The sequence below is a fragment of the Lepus europaeus genome, chromosome 23 (genome assembly GCF_033115175.1).
Source record: "Lepus europaeus isolate LE1 chromosome 23, mLepTim1.pri, whole genome shotgun sequence".
NCBI lineage: Eukaryota > Metazoa > Chordata > Mammalia > Lagomorpha > Leporidae > Lepus > Lepus europaeus.
The window spans coordinates 22827241-22851424 of record NC_084849.1 but is presented as its reverse complement, the minus strand read 5'-3'; the positions used below and the strand labels follow the sequence as shown (position 1 = coordinate 22851424).

Here is a 24184-nt window from a genome sequence, read left to right as displayed (position 1 = left end):
GGACTTGGGCCATCTTCTACTGCTTTCCCAGGCCATAGCAGAGAGCTGGATAGGAAGTGGAGCAGCTGAGTCTCGAACCAGCACCCATATGGGATGCCAGCACTGCAGTACTTCTGGTGCTTTAACCCATTGCGCCACAACGCTGGCCCCCAGATAAACTTTTAATTCCGTTTTCCATGAGCTTTTGAGAGTCGCCTGCTTAGAGTCTAATGGGGCTGATGGACAGAAGACAAACATTGAAGGAGCCTGGGTGTGTGTCAGGCACTGTGCTAAGCACTGGAGATAGAACCGGAAGAAGGCTGCTGCTGCAGGCTGCCTCTGTGGAGCTTGGGACTTCAGGGAAGATAGCATTGGACAAGCTTCACACAAGGGCCCGTGCTTCCCCATGCTGCGGGAGCGAATCGTGTTACCCCCTAAGCCTCCGTCTCCCTGCCTGCCACAGCCACCCCATTGCCATGAGACTCAGGAGGGTGAGTGACGAAGTGGCCCATTTCCACATGCCCTCTTCAGAGTGTGGGCTTGGTATTCTTGTCTTCACGGGCACGTTCCTTTTCTGTGTGTTGTCTTCAGATTCTGAGGCACTTTGCTTTCCGCTTAGAAGGGAGATCGTATTATAACCACAAGTCACCGCCACGGAGCTGTAGTGGTGAGATGTGAGGCTTGGAAGGCGGAGTGGCTTACCCTGGTCGCCCTCCTAGAGGTGGGCCAGCCACTGCCCAGGACCCTCAGGGTTCGCGTCCCCTTCGCTGTTGGTCTGACCTCTGCAGAGCCGTCCTGGGGTGGAGAATAATGTAGTGTCTTCTGTTGGCCACAGGAACTCAAGGACATTGTTCTCTACCTTTGCGATACCTGCACTACACTCTGGGCCTTTCTGGACATCTTCCCTTTGGCTTGCCAAACCTTCCAGAAACACGACTTCTGCTCCAGGTACGCAGTATTTCTGGCTGTTGAAAGTGGGGGGTGTGGTTCTCGTGTTCATTCAGATACAGAGTGCTGAGAGTGTGCCAGTGCCTGGGGACACAGCGGTGAGGACAGCAGAGCTCCTGATCGTGTGGGTCTGCATGGCAGCAGCGCTCCCATTTTTGGCTAAGAACAGGACCAAGGGTGGAAAACCGGAGCAGGGCAGCCAGGACAAGGCAGTTTGAACTCTGCTGTGTTTCAGAGCACCTACCAGGGGCAGGAGTTTGGTGCAGCTGCTCAGCTGTCACTGGGGATGCCCACACCCCCTATGGGAGTGCCTGGCTGTGAGTCCCGGCTCCACTCTCCAGTCTAGCTTCCTGCTAATGCACATCTTGGGAGGCAGTGGCTCAAGTATTTGGGTCCCTGCCACCTACATTCTCATTCGGCCTGACCCAGCCTGCTGTTACAGGCATTTGGAGAGTGAACCAGTGAATGGAAGATCTCACTCACTCCTGTGTGTGTGTGTGTATGTGGTTTCTGTTTTTGCCTTTAAAATTAAAAAATGAAAAAAAAATTTTTTTCCGAGTCCCTCAGGGCAGACTCAGGAGGGACAGTGAATAGGAAGTGGCCTGAGGACTTCAGCCCAGAGCAGGACACACATAAGGAAACAGCAGAGGTGCTCCTAGCACAGGGCTGGGAGGTGACCCTTAAAAGTGGCCTGAGGAACAAACAGGCCAAGAAAGGGTGCAGTGACAGGACAGCAGGCGAAGCGATGCGTGATGGGGAGGGCCAGGGAATGGAGCGTGACAGGAGCCAGTGGCGGGGACTCCAGGGCCAGTGACAGCAAAAGCTGGGTGAATCGGTGGAAGTCAGACCGAGGGCTTTGTGAGGAGCCACGAATGTGCTGGCAGGGGTGGGCTTTTATTCTGGAGGCTTTTGTCCAGAAGTCGGAGATCCTGCTGGGATGAAGAAGGGCAGGGAGGAGACCCCCTTTGCCCACTAAGCACCGTGAGCCAGTCTCTCCTCTTCAGCAGTAAGACAGGGTGCCTAGGCGTGGACATTCCCAGGCCAGTGTGAAGGCGCCAGCAGCCTGCACGTTGCCTGGCAACAGCAGACGCTGGCCCGTTCCCAGTGGTCTCTGGCTGTCACTCTTGCCAGACGTCTCTCGCCACCATTTGCACGCAGAGCTTCTGGGAACTGCCCAGCACTGTCCACTCACCCGGCTGGCGCTTCATTCTGTCACTTACCCATTCAACAAAAACATTGATCTGGTGTGGACGCGTGCCAGAGACGGCTGCTGGTACTGACCCCTCCGTGTTCTGAGCTTGTGAAAGGCAGCTGTTTGTATCGACCATGCTTCCAGAGGGGGTTAGGATTAGGTACTGGTCAGCAGTCTCCCCAGAAGAAAGGGGTTACAATGGGACTGGAGCGGTCCACTCTCTTAAAAGGGGGCCTCCTGTCAGTTGCACGTGCCTGTTAGAAATTTGAAAACTGCAGAGAAGTAGGCCGGTAAAATCGCCAGGAGAGAGCGTACCTGTTCTTAGAACTTTGTGCTCTGCTCTGTTTTTACTTGTCCTAAGCATTTTCCCATTTTGTCAAGGCTTCTCCCCAGGTATAACACAGATGAGTTGAAGGGCCTTTGGAGTTGGGGGTACCTTCCTGTAAGGGACAATGCAGGTGGGAGAGGCTCTACCCATCTCAGGGTGAGGAAGAAAAAGAGGAGACACTTATCTTTTTAAAGATCAATTTATTTACTTAGGAAGAGACAAATCGTCCGACTGCCAGTTTATTCCCCAAGTGGTCACACTGACCGGAGCTGGGTCAGGCCATAGCCGAGGTCTCCCACATGGGTGGCAGAGGCCCAAGTACTTGGACCACCCTCTGTTGCCTTCCCAGGAACATTAATAGGAAGTGAATCAGAAGCTGAGTAGCTGACCCTGGAACCAGCACTCTGGTATGGATGCATGTGTCCAAAGCTGTGGCTAATCTGCTTGTACCCCAGCACCCAGCTGGAAGATACTTTTGACTGAAAGTAACTCTGCCTTTGACCCACAAACAGCCTGGGGCTGGCCCAGCGTGTTCCAACTGTGCTGGAGGCCGGAAACGCCCGGCTGAGCAAATGGAGCAGCCCCAGTCCCTGTGCACTCTTCCCGATCCCTCCCAGAACCCATCCCGTCTTCCGCTCAGAATCGCTCACTGCACTGGAGTACGTTTCTTTCTGTTCCTTTACTTTATGAATGAATAATACATGCACATGGTTCAGAACTCAAGATGTATAAAACACACCGGTGAGACGTCTCCCTCTCCCACTTCCACTTCCCCACTTCTGTTCACACACCACCATTGTCAGTTTTTGGGTAGAATTTTCCAGAGCATATGCATAGCCACATGCAGCTATAAGCAAACGTGTACATTGGATATCTCTCCCCTTTTAAAAAAAATGAATGCTGGCATATTATGTATGCAATATGTAAAAGAATATTTTACTGTTTAACAGTGATGCTATGTCAGTGTCTAAAGTACCCTCTGTCTTGGGGTCAGACTCCTCTGTACCCGTGGAGTATCAGATCCCAGAGGTAGCCTTGTAGGGTTCTGTTAATTGTTTGCTGTTACAAATAAATTGTGCACAGAATAACTTTGTACTCGCATCATTTTATACCTTCACAAGTGTATCTGTAGAATAACTCCCAGAAGTAAGATCTCAGGAACAGATGGTATGTGTGCTTTTAATTTTCATAGATCTTGCCAAGTCACCCTCCATAGGGGTTGTTCCAATTTACCCTCCCACCAGCAATGTATCCTGGCAACCACTGAACATTTCTGGGCCAGACTGCCCTCTCTGTCCTCTTCTGGTGCCATGCCGAGTAAGGCCTGCCTCTTTTGGCCTGGTTGTCCTCTGCTCCGGGTAGCCCCACAATGGAGTATACGTTGCCAGAAGCACACCGATCGGTAGGTATTTCCAAAGCGCACACTCTGCACCGTCCCAGGTACTTAAACTGTCATCCGGGCTCTGGAAGCTCAAGATGCTTGGAGGCAGAGTGACACTGCAGAACAGGGATGGCTGCGTTTTCACCTGGTAGGGCGTTCGGTTCCAGAAAGGAGGAGGAGGGCAAAGACTGGGGAGGCTTGAGCCTGTGAGGAAGGCGGGGGGCTCTGGGAGGGTGCTGAGGGCCTGCAGGACTGGGATGGAGTTGGAATTTGAGTTCAGAACGGCTGGGAGTGAGGACCCTGGGGTGAGAAGGTTGGCTGTGCTGTGCCAGGAATGGTGTGCCTGAGAAGAGCTGGAGTTGACTGTGTTAGAGCTGTTATTTTGTTTAGTCTTGTTTCATTGGCATGGTTTTACTTACTTGAAAATGACAGTATTTTTCATTTTATAAAACTCATGGAAAACCATGCTAACTGACTTAACTCATAAAACCAGTGTAGAAAATAAGCTGCACGTAGGTCATGTGAACATCTGGGGCCTGTTTGAACAAATACAAATATCATGTGATGTTTGCATGTTAACATTTCTGAAATGCCAAATCATGTCAAAATTAAAGCTTTTCCTTATAACTGATAGCAAAAGGAACAAAGGTTATTATATAAATGAATAATTCAAGACACATAAAAATAACAGTGTTTGAGCAAAAGAATACTCTGTCTCACACCAGAGGTGTGGGTGGCCTGCTGGCTACTCTCTTAGAAGGATCCGGTCTGATGGCTGGTGCCGCGGCTCACTAGGCTAACCCTCCGCCTTGCGGCGCCAGCACACCGGGTTCTAGTCCTGGTCGGGGCACCGATCCTGTCCCAGTTGCCCCTCTTCCAGGCCAGCTCTCTGCTGTGGCCAGGGAGTGCAGTGGAGGATGGCCCAAGTGCTTGGGCCCTGCACCCCATAGGAGACCAGGAGAAGCACCTGGCTCCTGCCTTCAGATCAGTGCGGTGCACTGGCCGCAGCGCGCTGGCCGCGGCAGCCATTGGAGGGTGAACCAACGGCAAAGGAAGACCTTTCTCTGTCTCTCTCTCTCTGTCTCTCTCTCTGTGTGTGTGTGTGTGTGTCTCTCAAATAAGTAAAAATAAACTAATTGAAAGAAAACTGTTGTGGGAACAAGAAGTATGCCCTCTGCTCCCTATGTTTGCTTTGGTTTTCTCGTAAAGTGTGGCCCTTGTGACTGACCTAGCTTTTCACCCATGCGTGCCTGCACAGACTAGCTTCCTTTTATGAAGTGGCCATTCCCGAAATGGAGTCTGCAATCAAGAAGAGGAGGCTTGAAGACAGCAGGTGAGGTGGGGACAAGACTGAAAATGATGTTGTGGGAAAGAAGGGCCTAAGCCCCAGACAAGGGGTGGCACCCAGGATGAGGAGCTTTTCTGCCCTGGGGAGGCAGGTGCAGGTGCCTGGGAGGAAGTTCTCTCGATGCCTTTTGTCTCTCAGACCTCTTTGTTTTTTCTCTATGGCCATCAAAGGCTGCTGGGAGACCTGTGGCAGAGGCTCTCCCATTCCAAGAAGAAGCTGATGGAGATTTTCCACACCATTCTCAATCAGATCTGCCTGCTTCCCATCCTTGAAAGCAGGTAAGCTCTGGGGAGCTGCCTTCCAGTGCCTGGGCCCAGCAGGAGCGTTTCAGCCCTTCCAGGGCTGACTGAGCGGAGATGGGAAACAGAAAAATGCCTCTTGCCTTGCATTGGCCAGACCCTCACGAAGGGACAGGGTTGGCGTGGAAGGGAGCTATGGACCATCTTGTGTCACCCGGGCTCATCTTCCCTGGTGTCCTGTTCCAGCTGTGACAACATTCAGGGCTTCATCGAAGAGTTTCTTCAGATCTTCAGCTCCTTGCTGCAAGAGAAGAGGTGAGTGTGGCGGAGCCGTGGGACAGGCCTGTGTCCTCCCACTCGTCCTAGAAGATCTTACATAATGGAGCCCCTGCCACTCACCACAGCCCTGAGACTGAGGAGGTGGCCCCAGCCCTGTCCCTCTCGTCTGTTCTCTGCCCTGCAGGTTCCTGCGGGACTATGACGCACTCTTCCCTGTGGCTGAAGACATCAGCTTGCTGCAGCAGGCCTCGTCGGTCCTGTATCCTTCTGCCGCGGCCCACTGGGGCAGAGATGGCCTGCGGGGCCACAGAGGGGTGCAGCCAGGTTCAACCCGGAGCACGGGGTCGGCCCACTGCTGTCTGTAGATGCCCACCTGGATCCCGAGCCCCCTTTTTCTTTCTTTTTTTTTTTTTTTTGACAGGCAGAGTGGACAGTGAGAGAGAGACAGAGAGAGAAAAGTCTTCCTTTTTGCCGTTGGTTCACCCTCCAATGGCCGCCGCGGTTGGCGCGCTGCGGCCAGCGCACCGCGCTGTTCCAATGGCAGGAGCCAGGTGCTTCTCCTGGTCTCCCATGCGGGTGCAGGGCCCAAGCACTTGGGCCATCCTCCACTGCACTCCCTGGCCACAGCAGAGAGCTGGCCTGGAAGAGGGGCAACCGGGACAGGATCGGTGCCCCGACCGGGACTAGAACCCGGTGTGCTGGCGCCGCAAGGCGGAGGATTAGCCTAGTGAGCCGCAGCGCCGGCCCGGAGCCCCCTTTTTCTAGGAGATGACTGCTCCGATGCTCAGGGCAAGGAGTCCTGCAATCTGTAGCGTCTGGGCCTCTGTGGCCTTGGCCTTGGCCCTGGCCCTGCCTTCCTGGACAGGAGGATAGGCGGTTAGGTAGAGTCTCATGTGGGGAGAACTCAGAGGGGGAGGGTGTCAGACCAAAGCAATGTCCAAGCCGAGAACAGAGTGTGCTCCTCTGAGGAGCCCCAGATGTGGTATGCAGAGCCAGGGGTGCAGCCCTGGAGGAGGAGCAGGTGAACTGGGGGCCAGTGGACCTCACTTGGCCCTGGGGTGACCCTCATGGAGGAGCCGGGGCTCTGGCCTGAAGTGCAGGGGTGTGTGGGAGGCTGTGAAGTCTGAGCCAGGAGGGGACCTGCAGGTGTGTACTTTTACGAGCTCTGGCACAGGAAGGAGATGCACTGCCCTGGAACCTTCTGGAAGGCCCAGGGGCCTGAGAGGAGGCTGCTGCTGGCATCCCAGGGTAGATGGTGAGGGTTCGGACTAGAAGTGGAGTGAGGGAGCTGGAGGCGACTCAGATTCTGGCGTGGCAGTGCCCAGAGTGGTAGAGAAAGAGGCCCGTGAGCTACCTGGGTGGCGGCGGTAGATTGTTCAGTCTTCCTCCAGGACATCCCTTGGGCCCCCAGCCTTTTTGCAAAATGTCCTCTAGTGGATGGGCAGAGCCCAGTGCCACCGTCCCATCAGGCCCTCTTCCTTGGTGGTCTCTGTGCAAGAGGAACCACTGACTCGTCCAAGCGCCGTGTCCTAGGTCACTGTCATTGCAGCTCCCGGCCGTGCTCTGCTGAGTGGCAGGTGCTGGGTTCTGAGACTGTACCCATGATGCCCCTTGGGTGCAGCCCAGAAAGCCCTGGGCAGGAGCTTTGGGATCCGATGCTGTGGGGTGGGGACAGAGAAATTGTGTAGCCTCAGAGCTGGGGTGGAGAAGGCCATGGGAGATGAGCGCGCGAGACCCCTTAACCTGCCCTCTTAGGGACGAGACGCGGACGGCCTACATCCTCCAGGCAGTGGAGAGCGCGTGGGAAGGGGTGGACAGACGGAAAGGCACAGACACTAAGGACCCATCGGTGGCCGAGGACCTCAATGGGGATTCTCATGGGGTCTCAGTGACGGCAGAACCAATCAGTGAACGACCGTCACACCCAGAGAACTCGGAGGAAGAGGAGGTGTGTCTGGGGTGCCTTCCCTGGCCCCACGGAAAGGGTGGGTGTGGGAAACCTCCCTTCTTTGGCCCTGCACTCATGGAAAGGATTTTGGGGAACTGACAGATTGGAGCTGCTGGTCAAATCTGTGGGTCTCAAGCCAAGGGCATCCAGACCAGGCAGGAGGAGAGAGCAAGGGGCTTACGGCATCAAAGCCTCCGCTTCCCCTGCAGGATGACGAGGAGGAAGTCTTTCCCGGGGAATCCTTCCCTAAACAGATAAAAGCGAGTCCCCTTGCTTGCCGCTGGGAGCTGTGCCAGGTCCCACTGCATGGCCTCCCAGGGACCCTCTCTGTGGGCCTACAGGGCCCCGCAGAATAAGTGTGGAACCCTGGATCTGGAGCTTTCTCTCCAGCTTTTCCAGAACAGGCTGAGTCTCTGGCTGTCCTAATTGGCCACTGAGCCTAGGACTCTCCCTTTGTGTTGGGAGGCAGCAGGATGGAGAAACAAAAACCACCCAGCAGGGGTTGGTGCTGTGGCATAGTGGGTAAAGCCATTGCCTCAGCACCAGCATCCCATTATGGGTGCTAGTTTGAGTCCCAGCGGCTCCACTTCCAGTCCAGCTTTCTGCTACATTCTAGGACAGCAGTAGAAGATGGCTCAAGTGGTTGGGCCCCTGCACCTGCATGGGAGACCTGGAAGAAGCTCCTGGCTCCAGATTGGCCCAGGTTCAGCTGTTGTGGCCATTGGGGAGTGAACCAGTAGATGGACTCGCACACACACTCTCTCTCTCTCTCCCTCTCTCTGCCTTTCAAATAAATAAATCATTGAAAAAAAAAAAAAAAAAGAATTGTGCAGCAGGCCACCCACAGGTGGGCCGTAGATCTGCTCACCAGCTCTGAGGCCTCGGACGTGTCACTCCCATCAGCCTGTTCCTAGTGAGTAAGGTGGGGATAGATAGAACCTCCATGGAGCTGTTGGAATGCTCAGAGCCACCACCTGGAGTCTCTGAGCTGGCCTTTTTTTTTTTTTTTTAAGATTTACTTATTATTTGAAAGGCAGAGTTACAGAGAAGGAACAACAAAGAGAGACCTTCCATCTGCTGGTTCACTTCCCAAATGTTCACAATGGGTCAGGTGCCTAGAACTCCATCCGGGTCTCCCACGTGGGTAGCAGGGGCCCAAGTATTTGGGCCATCTTCTGCTGCTTTCCCACACACATTAGCAGGGAGCTAGATTGCAAGCGGCACAGCCAGGACTCAAACTGGTGCCCATACGGGATGCTGGCATCGCAGGGGGCGGTTTAACCTGCACCACAATGCCGGCCCCCACTGCTTTTCACACCCCAGCCCCCTGACTCTCACAGGGCCTTGGAGAATGACAGCCCCTCTACCTTTCTCCACTCTCTTCCCCATTTGGCTTCTTAGTCTGAGGCATGAGGGCTTTGGGCTGTTTCGATTTGTCAGTTTCCTTAAGCAAAAGGCCTAGCAAAATTAAGCCACACTGGGCAGTACAGAAAATGAGTCCCCTCACTGAAAAACTCGGTGAAGGGGAGCATCTCCATGCCGTCCTCGGGGTCAGCCAGCTTGGCGGACCTGGACGAGCATCTTGGTCAGCAGAAACCGCAGCCGTTCTCGGCGTGCCTGCTCTCCACCAGGGACGGCGCTCGGTGATTGCCACAGGTGGGTGGTGCAGTGCCCGTTTTAGGGAAAACACCCTGCCCACGGGCAGGCAGCAGGAGGCTCAGCTGCTGAGCCCCTTCCCACAGAGGGGAAAATGGAGGCTCCAGGAGACCTGAGTCACTTGACCAAAGTCCCACAGGCAGGGGGGCAGGGCCGGGTCCCTGGGTGCTGAGTCCAGCACTCTTTGGGGCCTGTTGCCCTGCCCCCGCCAGCTCAGCCTTCCCTCTACTCCCACTGCAGTGCCTGGGAGCAGCCGCTGCCCTGGCCCCCGCTGTGAGCGGCGTGGAGCTGGACTCGCTCGTCTCCCAGGTGAAGGACCTGCTGCCAGACCTGGGCGAGGGCTTCATCCTGGCCTGCCTGGAGCACTACCACTACGACCCAGAGCAGGTGATCAACAACATCCTGGAGCAGCGGCTGGCCCCCGCCCTCAGCCAGCTGGACCGCAGCCTGGACAGGTGGGAGAGACCAGGGCGAGGAAGCTCCCGGGGGGGGGGGGGGGGGGGGGCGGGCGGGCTCCTCTTGCTTCCCTATGGCCCAAGACTCAGCTTGCTGTCTCCTCCCACAGCCACGTTCCCAGCTATTTACACTAATGCCTGCTTTGGGGAAGGTTCTCACATGCAAAGCTACCCCCCCCCCCCACCTGCTGCACCTTGTGGAAGGCCAGGGGATGTGACAAAGGGTTGCTGAGCCCTTCAGCCTCTGCTGTCACCACTTTGCTAATAGATCCTGGGGGGAGGCCAGCCAAGGCCCCCAACTTCCTGACTTCCTTCACACCTGCTCACCCCCCCCCCCACCCCCCGCTTTTAAAGATTTACTTACTTGAAAGACAAGAGTTACACAGAGATTGATTGATCTTCTAGCTGTAGTATTTGGTTCACAAATACTGTAGTGTTATGGTCACAATGGCTGGGGCTGTGCCAGGCCAAAGGCAGGAGCCCGAACTCCATCCGGGTCTCCCACAAGGGTGTGGGGCCCTATGCACTCAAGTCATCTTACGCTCTTTCCCAGGCACATTAGCAGGGAGCTGGCTTAGAAGTGGAGCAGCCGGGACTTGAACTGGTGCTCCTACGGGATGTTGACATTACAGGCAGCACCTTAACCTGCTGTACCACAATGCCAGCCCCACACCTGCCCTTTTGGAGTTTGGCCCACTGCTGGCCTGAAGGCCCCATAGGTCACCAGGAACAAGTACACGAATGGGCGTTAGTTCCATGAACAAATGATGCTTACGAAGTGAATGAGCACGGTCAGCTCTGCGCCTGTTTGAGACACTGAGGCACAGAGGTGGAGTGATCTCTGGCTCCCTGCCCCAGGGGGCTGCTGTGGGCAGTAAGTGGGGTGGGAGGAGCTTAAAGAAACAGAACCCGCATGAGTGGCACACAGGGCCAAGAGGAGCTTCCTCTGAGGTTTGGCTGCCCACCCTGCTGGGGCCAGCTGGGGCAGTGCCTCGTCTTCCCCCTAAGGTTTTCAGATCCTGTCCTGCGTGTGGCTGCTGAGAGGAAGTGAAAAGTCTAACGGCAGGTGGGGAGTGGGGGGCCCCCGCATTGATTTCCGTGCCACCTCCCAGACAGGTGAAGCCAGACCCCACGCCCCTGCTCACCTCTCGTCACAACGTCTTCCAGAACGACGAGTTTGATGTGTTCAGCAGGGACTCCGTGGACCTGAGCCGGGTGCACAAGGGCAGGAGGTGAGTTCCCGATACGACGGCGCTAGAAGGGTGGAGAAGAAGCAAGGGAAGCCTGTTGGGAGAGCTGGCCACGGGGTTCACTCTGGGCTCTCCCAGCAGGGGCGCAGGAGCTCTCATGATTGTGCTCCTGTGGCTAGCAGAAGGCCAGAGGGGCCAAAACGAGCCTTCTGCCGGCTTCTCCCGCCCTTTGATGTGTGGCTGTCAAGTCTCCAGGTGGTAGAGCGAGGCGGGGCCTCCCACTCTTTGACCCGATTTTCCTCAGGCTGTGACAAAAGGAGACATTGAAGGACTTGCACCAAGCGAGCTTTCTAGAAGGCGAACCTATTCCACTTTCAGGCCTTTCTCCTTGTTTTGGGCGTATGTCCTCTCTACTGTGATGGCATTGAGAAGTCCATTCATGATTTATTCATTCATTCCACAAATATTTGCTTGGTGCTTACAGTATTCCAGGCCCAGGATTAATTAGGTTCTGGGCCGTAGTGAAACAGCCTGGCCCCTGCCCACGTGGAGTGTGCATTAATCAATTGGTCAAACAAGCTATTGCAGCGGTAACAAACGCGACAAGGTGGGGTCTCGTAGATTCTACCTGGACAGGAAGGCTCATAGAAAACGCCAGGAGTTGAAGGATGGGGAGGGGTTCGTTCTGCCAGGGAGGGGGAGGAGGCCTCCCAAGCAGAGCAACAGCAGGAGACGCGCCCCTCTGGAAAAGGTCCCCTGTGAAGGGAGAGCGCACCTGCCAAGACAAGGCGATGGCAGCATCACGCCAGGCCCCCGGAGTTACGGTGTGGAGTTGGCCAGAGGGGCCCAGGTTTCTGCCCGCTCCCCCGTTACATAGACGGGGGGGCCCAGCCCCGTTCTAGCAGGAGCTCCAGTGGTAGAGGTACAAGCCACTGCTTCAGCGAGGGCTCCGTGGTGTTGCCCTTCCCGAGGGCTGGCCAAGGGCTTGGGGAGCAGGCTCAGGGCAGCCGTAAAGCCATCAGGCTGGCTGGAAGGGAAGTGCTCGCAGACTGCTTAGTCACACACATTGCAGCCTTGCCAGGTTCCAGGCCAGAGATGTTATCCTGCATCCACGGGCGCTCTTCCTGGCCAGCATGACCTTCCGCAGCTCCTGCTGCAGGCACTGGGCAAACCAGGGCTCCCCTCCCCCTCCAGCCCCAGGAACCTGATTGAGCGCGGGCATCTCTGGACCTGGCCTTTTCTTTGACCTTGATCTGTGTGCTTACCCATGGAATTTTAAGGGACCGCTCCCAGCTGTCCTGGTCAGCAGAGGGACTGGCACTGAGCCAGCCAGGTGTCCGGGAGCTGTGCCCCTGCTCTGGGCACTCAGGCCTGCCAGGCAGAGAGACTGGGTGGCAAATGTTTACTGATCACTGTGTTGTGCAGCCGGGGGCAGACGATTGCAAAGAGGCAAAGCCTTCATTCGTGTGTTCATTATCTGCCTATTAATTCAGCAAATATTTATTAAGCGGTTTACTAGCACCAGATACTGGGCTAGACACCAGGGGAACAAGGTGAGCCAGACACCTGGGCCATGCCCTCAGAGGGCACAGAGAGACCGTGGGAAAGCTGGAGCCCATGAACTGGGCAGTGACAGACTGGCAGGCTGCTGGGATACTTGTCCTGTTGGGGGCAGGGTGGAGGGGCTCAGGGCCCATCACGCCGGCGCTGAGGTGCCTGTGTGTTGTAGAATCAGGGAGGGTGCACAGGGTGGCTTCAGTAAGGAAATTATTCCCTGGCGTGACCAGGAGCTGCACCGTAAGGCACGGAGGGCTGGTTCCCTGAGCAGCAGCCTGGCCCCATCCTCTCTGAGCCTCTGCTTGGCGGTGGTCAGTGTGGTTCCCTTGAGGCTGCAGGAGGGCTCTGTTTTGGCTTGGGCTTCTCGAAATGACCGTGCCAAGAGCAAGTCCAGGCCCGAGCTTCCTGGATTGCTCTGAGAGGAGGAAACCTTTCTCGGCTCCCCTTACGTCTCACAGGGGAGGACTGAGTTACAGGGCCAAGGCCTGGGGCTCGAGTGTGGAGTTGGAAAGACCTACATGAAATGCGGGTCGGTTAGGGGTGAGCTGGAGGGCAGCTGTGGGGCAGACACCAAGCACATGTACTGCAGGTGTCATGGCCAAGGTGTGCATACGGTGGGGGAGGGGGTCCCCCAACTCCTTGGTACTAGGGCATGGTGTGCCCCCTCACCCCCCAAAGAAAAGCTTCTGGGCCAAATAACATCAGTGCTTCCTGTCTGCCTCTTGGGGAGTCACAGAGCACATTAGAGACCCTGGTAGGTCCTGCAGCATGAGCGGCAGGATCCACTCTGCTGAGCCCAGCAGGTGTGGGGACCGCTTCCCCACCTCATCTTGTTTGATTCAGGTCCCTGGGAAGTGGATGCTGGAGAGGTAGCTGAGGCCTAGTGAGGATAAGGGACTTGCCCGTGGCCACACAGCTCAGGAAGTGGCCCGGTTCTGCCCCTCTGGATCCCCTGACTTCCCACCTGGAACAGGAAGGGCTCCTTCCTCCTGAAGGTCAAAAGCAGGAGGGGCAGTTGGAGTTGGGTCTTGAAGAACAGCCTTGAGGGGACGAGGAGAGGGAAGGTGGCGAGATTTCAGGGGAACTGCTTGTTCTCAGGACTGTCATTCCCAGGAGGCCGAGGAGGCGTCCACCCCCCGAGAGCTAGTCTCGCAGCCCCTGTCACGTGTCCAGGCCCAGCTGAAGCCCAGGCCCTCGTACCAGTCTGCTCCTGGCTGGGTTTGCACCTGATTTTTCTTTTCCTTCCGGTTCCGGTGAGGTCCTGGGGCCAAAGCTGCACCTGCCTACATGGGCTGCCCAGGGGCCAGGCTCCGCTGTCCCGACCCATGCCCTCTCCCAGAGCGCAGCCACGGTGGGTGGAGTTTGCCAGGCTTCTCCTTCGGGGCCTGCCAGGGAGCCAGAGAACCAGAGGCCACACAGCGAGAGATGGTTGCCCCACTGCCCAGCACCAGACACCACAGGTTGTGGCAGGAGGGACAGTGATACTTCGCGTTCGTCTTTGGTCGCCGGCACTCAGTAGGCCCTCAGGAACTGTGTGTTGAATGCATGGGTGTGCCCCTCACAGTGGCACCAACCACCTGGACACACCGGGGCCCCTTTCACTTCCTGGTCGATACGAAGGATCCCTGTGGCTGAGGTTTCTCCTGGGCCAAACTCCATGCACCACCATGCTCTGTGCCACACCCTGGCGCTCCTGCACTCAAGCAGCCCGTGCCCTTGGAGGCCCCGGTGCCTCCCTGTCTGTCGCCCCCGCTCCGCTGTTAATTGATGAGGGCAGATCCATATGTTACCCACTTCTCAACCTCCCTGCCTCAGGCTGCATCCCCTTAACAAAGACTGTTGCAGAGGGGCCACATCCTGGCCTACCAGCAGGGGGTCTGCTGTCCTGACCTGTCCCCGGCTCCCAGCCAGACAGCCTGACAGACCCAGACACCTGCCCCTCCCTCCACCAAAAGCCAGAGAATACAGGATTTTTATGGTAGCTGCAGGTGACTTTGTGGTTTGTTTTTTCTCCTTCTCTACCCTTGATGCCTCCCAGAGCCCGACTTCACAGCGAAGCTGGATTTTCTGGCCTGGTATCTCATCCTGATTTCCCCCGCAGGGCTAGAAACTACATCCCACGGGCCTGTGTACGCGCCTGACAAGCCACAGTTTTCTGCACATTTGCAAAGCCCGAGTTGGGAGGCTTGAATCCCCACCGAGGCTGTGCTACAGCCTGCGGGGACCCCGGGCCCATTCCTTTCCCCGCCTCTGCACCCATGTCCCCTCACCTGGGGCCTGACGGGAGTTAGACTTCCAGGCTTCCTGGTCCAGGGAAATCTTCCATGAACTGTGGGACAGAGAGGGCTGCTGTGGTGAAGGGGGTGAGGGGACGAGGCCAGGGCCCGTGTGCCCCACACCCCCGAGGTCCCTGGGGCTCCCTGGCTCGGTAGGAAAGACCGTGGTTAAGATACCTGCCTCCCACGTCGGCTGAATACTGGACCCTGGCTTCTTTTTTCAGTTTTTCAATTCTTGTTTGATTTTTATCATTTTATTTGAGGGAGAGAAAGATCTTCCTCCTGCTGATTCACTCCCCCGAATGCCTACAACAGCCGGGCCGGGCCAAAGTCAGGAGCCCAGAACACAGTCTGGGACTCCCCCGTGGATGACGGGGACTCAGGTCCGTGAGCCACCAACTGCTGCCTCCCAGGGCGCACGTTAGCAGGAAGCTGGCTCAGAAGCAGAGCGGCCGAGACCCCACCCAGGCACTCCGACGGGATGCGGGCATCCCAAGCAGCTTCTGGCTCGAGCTTCCTGCTAATGCAGACCGTGGGAGGGTCTGGCATGGGCTCAGGTCACGGGCTTCCTGCCACCCATGGGGGAGATCGGGGTTGAGTTCCTGGTATCTGGTTGCAGCCCAGCCCAGTGGTTGCTATAGCAGGCATTTGGGGAGTTAACTAGTTGATGGGAGCGCATGCACGCTTGCTCTCTCTCTCAGCCTGTTTCTCAAAATAATAGATGCTAATTTAAAAAGAAGATGATTGCAACAACCTCGGGCCCTCCTGGGAATCACCATAGGCATTTGGCGAGGAGCTGACGTGCCCCCAGATCCCACTGCCCACCTTGTCCTGTGGCTCGCTTTTCCCCGTGGCTAGAAGTCTGAGAATCCCTTCCCGTGAGCACGGATGCATCAATGTCAAGGTGAGACGCGCCACACGGCCGGCCGTCTGCGACACAGATGCAGCCCTGTCATTTGGCCGTTTCGCTCGTGATGGATGCTGGTCGCTTTCCATTTTTCACTCTGAAAGGAAAGTCCCTGATCAGCCTCTTGGTGTCCTCAGCCAGCGTGTGTCTGGCACAGTCGCCTTGAGAGGGAACTTCCTGGTGGGAAGGTTTGGATGCTGACAGCAGGGTGCTGGAGCGGTTCACGTGGGCACCAGCCGCCGGTGCCAGTCTGAGGGTTCGAGCAGTGCGCTGAGGTCTCTCCAGACCTCTGCAGCATCATGGTTTCCTTCCTCCCTCCCGGCACAGGAAGCAGGAGAACACGCGGAGCCTGGTCAACGACAAGCGGGCGGTGGCAGCGCAGCGGCAGCGCTACGAGCAGTACAGCGTGGTGGTGGAGGAGGTAGGCGCCCAGGCTAGGCCTCTGCTGGGCGGGGAGGCCTCCCGCCCCCGAGCCCCTGTGACCCAGGCTTCTCTGTGGCAGGTGCCCCTGCAGCCGGGGGACTACCAAGGTGACGACTACGAGGACGAGTATGACGACACCTACGACGGCAACCAGGTGGGCGCCAACGATGCGGACTCGGATGATGAGCTCATCAGCCGCAGGTGAGGCTGCAGCTCAGGCCTGGGCGGGCTCCTCTGTGTGCAGGGAGGAAGCCAGGGCCTGATCAAGGAGCGACTCAGTGGTAGAGGCAGAGCCACACCCCGGCCTCCGGCCCCCTAGCCCAGTGCTCCTCCACCCCCAGCTCTCCCTGAGTGCGGTAGCAGGTATTTAATTTTAGGCAGTAGCTGTAACTTTTAAAATTATTTCATTTATGCATAAGGCAGAGAGACAGAGGACTTCTATCCACTGATTCACTATCCAAATGCTTGCAAAGCTAGGGCTGGGCCAGGCTGAAGCCAGGAGCCTGGAACTCATTCTGGGCCTCCCGTGTGAGCGGCAGGGGGCCAAATACTTGGGCCATCCTCTTCGGCCTCCCAGGGAATACATTAGCAAGGAGCTGGATCAGAAGCAGAGCTGAAGGCGAAGCCAGGGGCGCCGAAGTGGGACACAGGCAGCCCAAGCGCATCTTAACCACGGCACCAAACACCTGCCCGTTTTGCATTTTTCTTCTCGAGTGCAGAAAGCTATTCCCAGCGGAGCTTCCCCGGTACAGATCAAAGCAGAGCTGCCTGCCTGGCGGGGAGACTGGGGCCCTCCAGGTCCCAGCTCAGCTCCCTCCCGTGCCCACATCAGACCTCACTACTCTCAAAGAACCTGGAGGCGGAAGCAAAACCGGCTTGAGAAACACTCTGCTGTCTCCTGAGCCCAGCCTCACCCTTGTCTTTGATCTCTGTCTCCAAACCTGCAGGCCCTTCACCACCCCTCAGGTGCTGAGAACCAGGGTGCCCAGAGAAGGGCAGGAGGAAGACGACGAGGACGACGACGAGGAGGCTGAGACCGAGGCCCCCAAGGTACCCCTTCCTTCGGCACAGGGCAGGGGGCGGCTGCAGTCCTGCAGGGTGAATCCCGGCTCTGCCGGGGCGAGGGGGACCCTTCCCGCTGGCAGAGCACCTGGCCCGGAGCTCGCCCCCGCTGCCCACCGAGGGCCCAGGGGACAGATGAGAGCCCGGGTCTCTGAGGAGCCTGGGGACAGGGCAGCCGACACTGCTGTGCCCAGGATGGCGTTGTTAAAATCACAGGAGGCCCAGGGCCCTTGGAGGTCTTCTGGACTGGTGGGTTTGCAAATTCTGATTTTTAGCAGCTAAACTTTAAGTGAAAATCTTAACTACAGCGTCAACATGTAAGATAGATAAAAGTGTAACCACTCATGTTAAGTGAGGCAGCAGCCTGTGACCTGGGGTCCCTTAGGCTTTCCCACCAGGGTGAGACCAGGTCAGCCACGTACCTGAACGGCAGGGCCTGCACTAGGGGCTCGCTTCTGCCAGGTTTGTGTGTGCATCTACCAGTCTGTGCCTGTTACTCAGGGCACTCACTTTGGTTTTGAGACTGCTGGCCACTGTCGCCACAGCTCCCGAACCCCCCTCCACCCCCGCCCTGCCCTGGGCCTGGCTTCTTGTCCTGTTGTTGGCACAGAAAGCTCGCTCCTGCTGCTGGTGCCAGAGTGGGGCTCGGCCTCCACTCCAGCTCCAGGGCCGAGCACCTGGCCTCCAGGCCGGCTCGGGTGGCTCTCCCGGCCCCGTGGCCTCTCTTGTAGCCATCCTGGCCTGCCCCTTGCTCCCACTTCTCCTCGTCTTGCTATACTTAGGGTCCCTTCAGCTGCCTCCCCCCAGTGAAGAGGTGGGCCGGGGGCTTCTGAAGGGAACCTCAGGCCACAGCAAGCCCAGCTGCATCCTGGGATATTACCCCACAAGTGCTATGGGGGCAGCCTCGGAAACCCTTCGAGCCTGGCATCTCCACAGCTCCTAAGTCCATGTTTTGTCTGCCCATCCTCCACAGCCCGACCATTTCGTGCAAGACCCTGCAGTGCTGAGGGAGAAGGCCGAAGCCAGGCGCATGGCCTTCCTCGCCAGGAAGGGGTGAGCATTCAGGGGGCTGTTTGTGCGGGGGGTGGGGACGGCCCAGCCACCCTCTCAGGAAACCCACATGGATCTCAGCGCTTCGTGGGGAGGGGGGGGCCTCTCCCTGCAGCCCTGTGAAGTGACGGTCGTCATTGTCCTCGGTACAGATGAGGCGAGTCAGGGCCAGAGATGCTGGGTAAACTGCCGCGGTCACACAGCGCGTGGGGGGCGGAGCAGAGACTGCGCCCCACTCTGTGTCTGTACTCCTAACCGTCACTCACAAGGGGTTAGCACCCAGGGGTGCAGAGCTGGCTGGGGCGGGCAGAGTGTGAAGGGGGAGAGGGGCAGGCGCTGTGGCACAGTGGATGAAGCCACTGCTTGGGATACCTGCACCCCATATCCGAGTGCCTGAGATCCAGCTTCCTGCCAATGCACCCGGAAGGCAGGTGATGGCCCAAGTGCCTGGGTTCCTCCACCCAGACGGAGTTCCTGCCTCCTGGCTTTGTTCCGACCTAGCCCGGGTGTTCCGGGTGCTTGGGGAGTGAACCAGCACATGGAGGAACTATCTCTGTGCTTTCAAATGAATAAAACTTTTAAAGAAAAAAATGTAGGCGAGCCCAGACAGACATCCTTTGTGTCTGAGAGGCACAGCAGGGACAGGAGCACTTAGGGTGGGAGGGCAGAAGGGCACGCCGGCCGTAGGCGTGGTCAGGGAGAGGGATCCTCGGGGCAGAGCCCTGCACCTCCCCAAGCAGGAAACGATTCAGAGGGACTGTGGATCTCCCTGCGCTTAAGGCCAGGCCGGGAGCAGCAACCCGGTCCCCTGTCCTGGCCCTGGGACTCAGGCAGTGCTGCCTCCAGGGTGCGGGAGGCCTGAACGAGAAGGAGGGCCTTTGGGTGTCACTCAGAGAGCAAGGGGGAGCCACCGAAGGTTGTGAGCAGGGAGGGGACCAAACCGTCCCAGCCTGCCGAGTGCAGGGCTCTGCCTGCAAGGGTCTTGTGAGCACCCTGGCCTCTGGAGGCCACCAGGCAAGGCCGTGCGGGTCTTCCCTGGAGCACGTGGCCCTGCACAGCCCAGGCAGACAGGGGACCCATCCCCAGAACCCCTCCTCCATTCCTGCAGGCTGCTCCCCAGCTGAGCTCCTGCCTTGGGGCTGCGCGTCTCCTCCCATCCAAAGCTAGGACATGGGTGACCCACCCAGGCTGTGGGTTCTTCCCACCAGACAGTCTTCCTGCTGATGGGTTCTGGTGGGTTCTCGCTCAGGTACCGGCATGACAGCTCGGCCGCAGTGGCCGGCAGCCCACGGGGCCACGGGCAGAGCCGTGAGACAACGCAGGAGCGCCGGAAGAAGGAAGCCAACAAGGCGACAAGAGCCAAGCACAACCGGAGAACCATGGCCGACCGCAAGAGGAGCAAAGGCATGATCCCATCCTGAGGCCGCCGCGCCAGGGCCCAGCCCCTGGGAAGGCCGCCTCACTGCCTACCAGCCCGCCGCGAGCGCTCCTTGCAGAACACACAGTGCCTTAACCACAGCGAGCAGGCACCTTCCCCTAGCTGTGCCGGCGGGAGAGGGGCGGGGCCGGAGCCCCAAGGCCCCCAACCTCATGCAGCGAGACACTGCTTCCCGGTCAACAGGAAACCTGTGTATTCACAAACAAAAAAGACCTGCAAATAAAGTTTTTGACCAGTGACACAGGATGTACCCATGACCAGTTTGGGGCCGGTGGGGGTGGGGGGGGGATGGTCCCCGTGCTCGCCTCTTGCCTGTAGCCCCATCTCGAGTTGCTCTGTCTCACGTGTGGCCCTGAGAACGTCGCCCCCTCTCAGCCTGCAGCCGCTTCCCGTGGGTGAAGACCTGCAGGGTCTTCTGACGACCAACCCCAGGAGGGAGGGCTGTCCTCGGCCCCGCAGGACAGATGAGCGAGGTGCGGCACAGAGGGCGAAGACGCCTGCCTGCCCGGGCTGCGGCCAGGAAGTGACAGCACAGAGTGGACACTCAGCCTGAGCCCTGGCCTCCATGGGGCGCCAGAGCCCCGAGGGTGATGTCCTGTCTCAGCTGGCCCAGAATGCAATGCCACGTGGGTGCTCGGACACTTCGTTAAATCCCCCGAACCCAGTGAGATGGCCCTGCCACGCCCTGGTGAAGCAGGTGGGACCGGGCTGGCTTTCCCAAAGGCCCCCCCCAAACGCTGCCAGTTAGCGGCTCAACAGTGGGGCGTTCACGGGGCTGATGTAGCCCAGGCTGTCCTGGACGGAGGCCATCGGCCACAGCCAGGGCCGTGCCCGGCCAGACCTTGACAGGTCCCCCGGCTGCTCTTGGGGCTTCTCCGCACGTGGTTAGCGGAGAGCGAAGCTCGGGCAGACAGCCACTTGATGAATTGGTTGAGTTCGGAGAGCGCACACAAGTGAAAATCAATAGCCATCCCTCCGTGTCTCGCCGGAGCCAGGTGTGTTTGAGATGCAGGGCAGGTACGGAGCCGTTGTCCTCGCCGGAGCCGAGAGCAGGCCCAGGGCTGCCGTCCTCACCGGCAGCAGGAAGACCCTGGTTCCTCCCTGCCAGCCCCGTGGCAGGGGCCCTTTGTTTTCTCCCCAAGTTCAGACCAGCACTTGTCTTGAGCCAGGTCAGGGGAGGCGGGGGTGTTCAGGGAGCTCGCAGCTCTGCCTACAGCCCCAGGCACCTTCTCTGGGTCATCGGTGCCTCCCCCCGACCCCCACCCCCAGCCACCTAGAACCATGTTCGGGCCTAATACACGCCTCCTGGCTGCAAGGATGTAAGATGGCTTTTCTCATTTTCCGTAATAGTGTCAGTGCAGCCTAGTCTCCCTTTAGCAGTTAGCCTGGTGTTCACGAGCACACCCCTCACCTCTGGGAGCCTCAGCCTGCTGGACCCCATGAATGGTTTCCACTTGGTGCCAGTTAACCCTTAGCGTGAGGTCTCAAGAGTTAAGATTGGCAGCTGCCAGGGCCAGCATCGTGGTGCACAGGGTGAAGCTGCAGCCTGCCACGCCAGCATCCCATGGTTCAAGTCCCGGCTGTTCCACGTCTGGTCCAGCTCCCCCCTAATGCACCTGGGAGAGCAGTGGAGGATGACTCAAGTCCTTGGGCCCCTGCCACCCACATGGGAGACCTGGATGGAGTTCTGGCCCCTGGCGTTTTCAAAGGCAAGAGCCCAGCCCAGTCGCTGGGTCCGCCCATCGCCTCTCCTGTGCAGATGCTTGCTGAGGGCCTTCAGCAGAGACCACGACTGTCATTTCCTGGGAAGCCTTTAAGGCCTCGTGCCTCCTGGAGGCCTGGGCTCGAGTGTCGTGGTTGCTAGTGTGAGTGGCAGCATTTGTGGCCCTGTATGTTGACGCCAGACTTCCGTGCCTCCCAGAGGTGGAGGGGCAGAGCTGACGGTTGTTTATGAAAAGGGCTGAGAGGCCCTTTGGACTGGGGGAGGCACGACACCTGCCCAGAGCCCGTGACAGGTTAGCAGCAGAGCCTTAGACACAGCCTGCCCAAGTCGCCCCTGCACCAGCCAGGTGCAGTCAGAGGACCAGCACCTCTGTGTCCCTGTCACTCCAGGAGCTCGGGTCTCATAATGCAAGGAAACAAAAGCACACAAAAAAAATGCCGGGGAAGGCTGCCATTGTCACTCTGATTTTCAAATAAGTAAATCTTTTTAATTGGAAAAGGCGGGGTGTTGTGGCACAGCAAGGTCAAACTGCTGCTCGGGACACCTGTGTCTTTCCAAGTGCCTGGTTTGAGTCCCGGTTACTCCACTTATGACCCAGCTTCCTGCCAGTGTGCCTGGGAAGGCAGCAGGTGAGGACTCAAATACTGAGTCCCTGCCACCCACATGGGAGACAGATGGAGCTCCTGGCCTCTGGCTTTGGCCTGGTCCAGCCCTGGCTGTTGCAGACACTTGGGGAGTGGACCAGTGAGTGGAAGATCTCTCTTGCCTCTCTGCCTTTCACATAAATAATAATAATAAAAAGTACAGGTTGGGAGGGTGTTGTGTAGCTCTTTAAATTGGCAACGACAGGTGCCAGTGTTGTGGCACAGAGGGTTAAGCCATGGCCTGCAATGATGGTGCCCCATATGGATACCAGTTCCAGTCCTGGCTTCTCTCCTGATCCAGCTTCCTGCTAATGTGCCTAGGAAGGCAGCTTGGGCCCTGGCCGTCCACGCAGACCCAGAAGGAGTTCCATACTCCCATCTTCAGCCTGTCCCCTACCTGGCCTTTGTGGCCATTTGGGAAGTGAACCAACAGATGGAAGATACATCTCTCTGTGGGTGTGTCTCTCCAACTCTGCCTTTCAAATACATAAATACTTTAATGGCATCAACAGAGACTTGATAGCAACATGAGAAACAATACAACTTTTTTTTTTTTAAGATTTATTTGAAAGGCAGAGTTACAGAAAGAGGTAGAGACAAAAAGAAATTTTCATGAATTTTTGAAAAAATTTAAAAGCAGGGGCCAGCGCTGTGGCATAGCAGGTAAAGCTGCTGATTGCCGTGCTGGCATCCCACATGGGCACCAGTTCGAGTCCCAGCTGCTCCTCTTCCAATGCAGCTCCTGCTAATGCGCCTGGAAAAGCAGTGGAAGAGGCCCAAGTTCCTGGGTCCCTGCCACCCATGTGGGAGACCCTGAAGAAGCTCCTGGCTCCCAACTTCAGACTGGCCCAGCCCTGGCCATCGTGGCCATTTGAGGAGGGAACCAGCAGATGGAAGATCTGTCTTGCCCTCCTCTAACTCTGCCTTTCAAATAAGTAAATAAATCTTCAAAAAAGGAAGAAAACAGGCCGGCGCCACAGCTCACTAGGCTAATCCTCCGCCTTGCGGCGCCGGCACACCGGGTTCTAGTCCCGGTTGCTCCTCTTCCAGTCCAGCTCTCTGCTGTGGCCCGGGAAAGCAGTGGAGGATGGCCCAAGTGCTTGGGCCCTGCACCCCATGGGAGACCAGGAGAAGCACCTGGCTCCTGGCTTCGGATCTGTGCAGTGCACCGGCCACAGCGGTCATGGGGGGGGTGAACCAACGGCAAAGGAAGACCTTTCTCTCTGTCTCTTTCTCACTGTCCACTCTGCCTGTCAAAAAAAAAGGAAAAAACCAGAGTGTGGGTGATGGAGATAGTGAGACCGCAATGATTTGTAGCAAGAACAAAGGCACTTAGATAGAACGTGACGTGGCCAGGGGTGCTGCTGTTTGCTTTCCTTGCATTCTCATTGAATCCCTACAAGGTAGGTGTAGAAGAGAAAAATCAAGGTACGGGGAGGGGCCAGGTGACCTGCGCAAGGTCACACAGTTAGCAAGTGACCCGAGGAAGTCTCCCATGGTCTCCCAAGGCCCTGGTCTTCACCACTTAACCTGCCATCCCCTCGGGCCCCCAGCCTGCATCCCTGTTGCTGTTGTTACAATGAAAGAAAATGTAGCAGGTCAAGTCACTGCAGAACGAGAGGCTAAGAAACCCCCCTTCAGGGCCAGAGTCCTGGTGTCGTGGGTAACACTGCCTCCTGAGATACCCATATCCCACATGGGTGGCGATTCACACCTCCCGGCTGCTCCACTTCTGATCCAACTCCCAGCTAACGGCCTCAAAAAACGCAGCAGAAGGTGGTCCAAGTGCTTGGGCCCCTGCCACCCACATGGGAGACCTGGAAGAAACTCCTGGCTGAGGCCTGGCCCAGCCCCGGGCATGTGGCCATCCAGCAGAGGGAAGATATTTCTGTGTCTCCCTCTCTTTGTAACTCTTTCATATAAATAAACAAATGTTTACAAAGCAAGCAATCCCGTTTCTCAGGCCAGGCTGGTGGGACTCCAATTATGCCTCTGTTAGACCATTTGGTACTAATGTCCCACAGACCTCAGCTCTTCCATTTTTTCCCGTTTTCATTTCCACTTCTCCTGTGTGTCCAATCTGCTGTTGAGCCCACCAAAGAATTCCTCACTCTTGTCTCTAGGGGGAAGGGGAGAAGGTTGGGCCTTCTCAGCTGAGTTG

General features: G+C 57.4%; 1 protein-coding gene across 9 annotated transcripts in view; it reads left to right on the top strand.

Annotated features, from left to right (window-relative positions):
- ASCC2 (activating signal cointegrator 1 complex subunit 2) overlaps nucleotides 1-19890 on the top strand; it is a 43671-nt gene extending 23781 nt beyond the window's left edge. For 7 of the 9 annotated variants that reach the window (XM_062182481.1, XM_062182482.1, XM_062182483.1 and 4 more), the window contains 14 exons: nucleotides 815-927; nucleotides 3640-3849; nucleotides 5087-5161; nucleotides 5347-5454; nucleotides 5662-5730; nucleotides 5879-5953; nucleotides 7450-7642; nucleotides 9539-9753; nucleotides 10866-10985; nucleotides 16011-16104; nucleotides 16186-16307; nucleotides 17054-17156; nucleotides 18142-18221; nucleotides 19468-19890. In XM_062182481.1, coding sequence (XP_062038465.1) covers nucleotides 815-927; nucleotides 3640-3849; nucleotides 5087-5161; nucleotides 5347-5454; nucleotides 5662-5730; nucleotides 5879-5953; nucleotides 7450-7642; nucleotides 9539-9753; nucleotides 10866-10985; nucleotides 16011-16104; nucleotides 16186-16307; nucleotides 17054-17156; nucleotides 18142-18221; nucleotides 19468-19639 — 1749 coding nt within the window. In that variant the 3' untranslated portion in view covers nucleotides 19640-19890. The remainder of the gene's footprint in view (nucleotides 1-814; nucleotides 928-3639; nucleotides 3850-5086; nucleotides 5162-5346; nucleotides 5455-5661; nucleotides 5731-5878; nucleotides 5954-7449; nucleotides 7643-9538; nucleotides 9754-10865; nucleotides 10986-16010; nucleotides 16105-16185; nucleotides 16308-17053; nucleotides 17157-18141; nucleotides 18222-19467) is intronic. The other 2 variants (XM_062182488.1, XM_062182487.1) reach the window with 1 other exon arrangement.
- Nucleotides 19891-24184: the final 4294 nt, after the last annotated feature.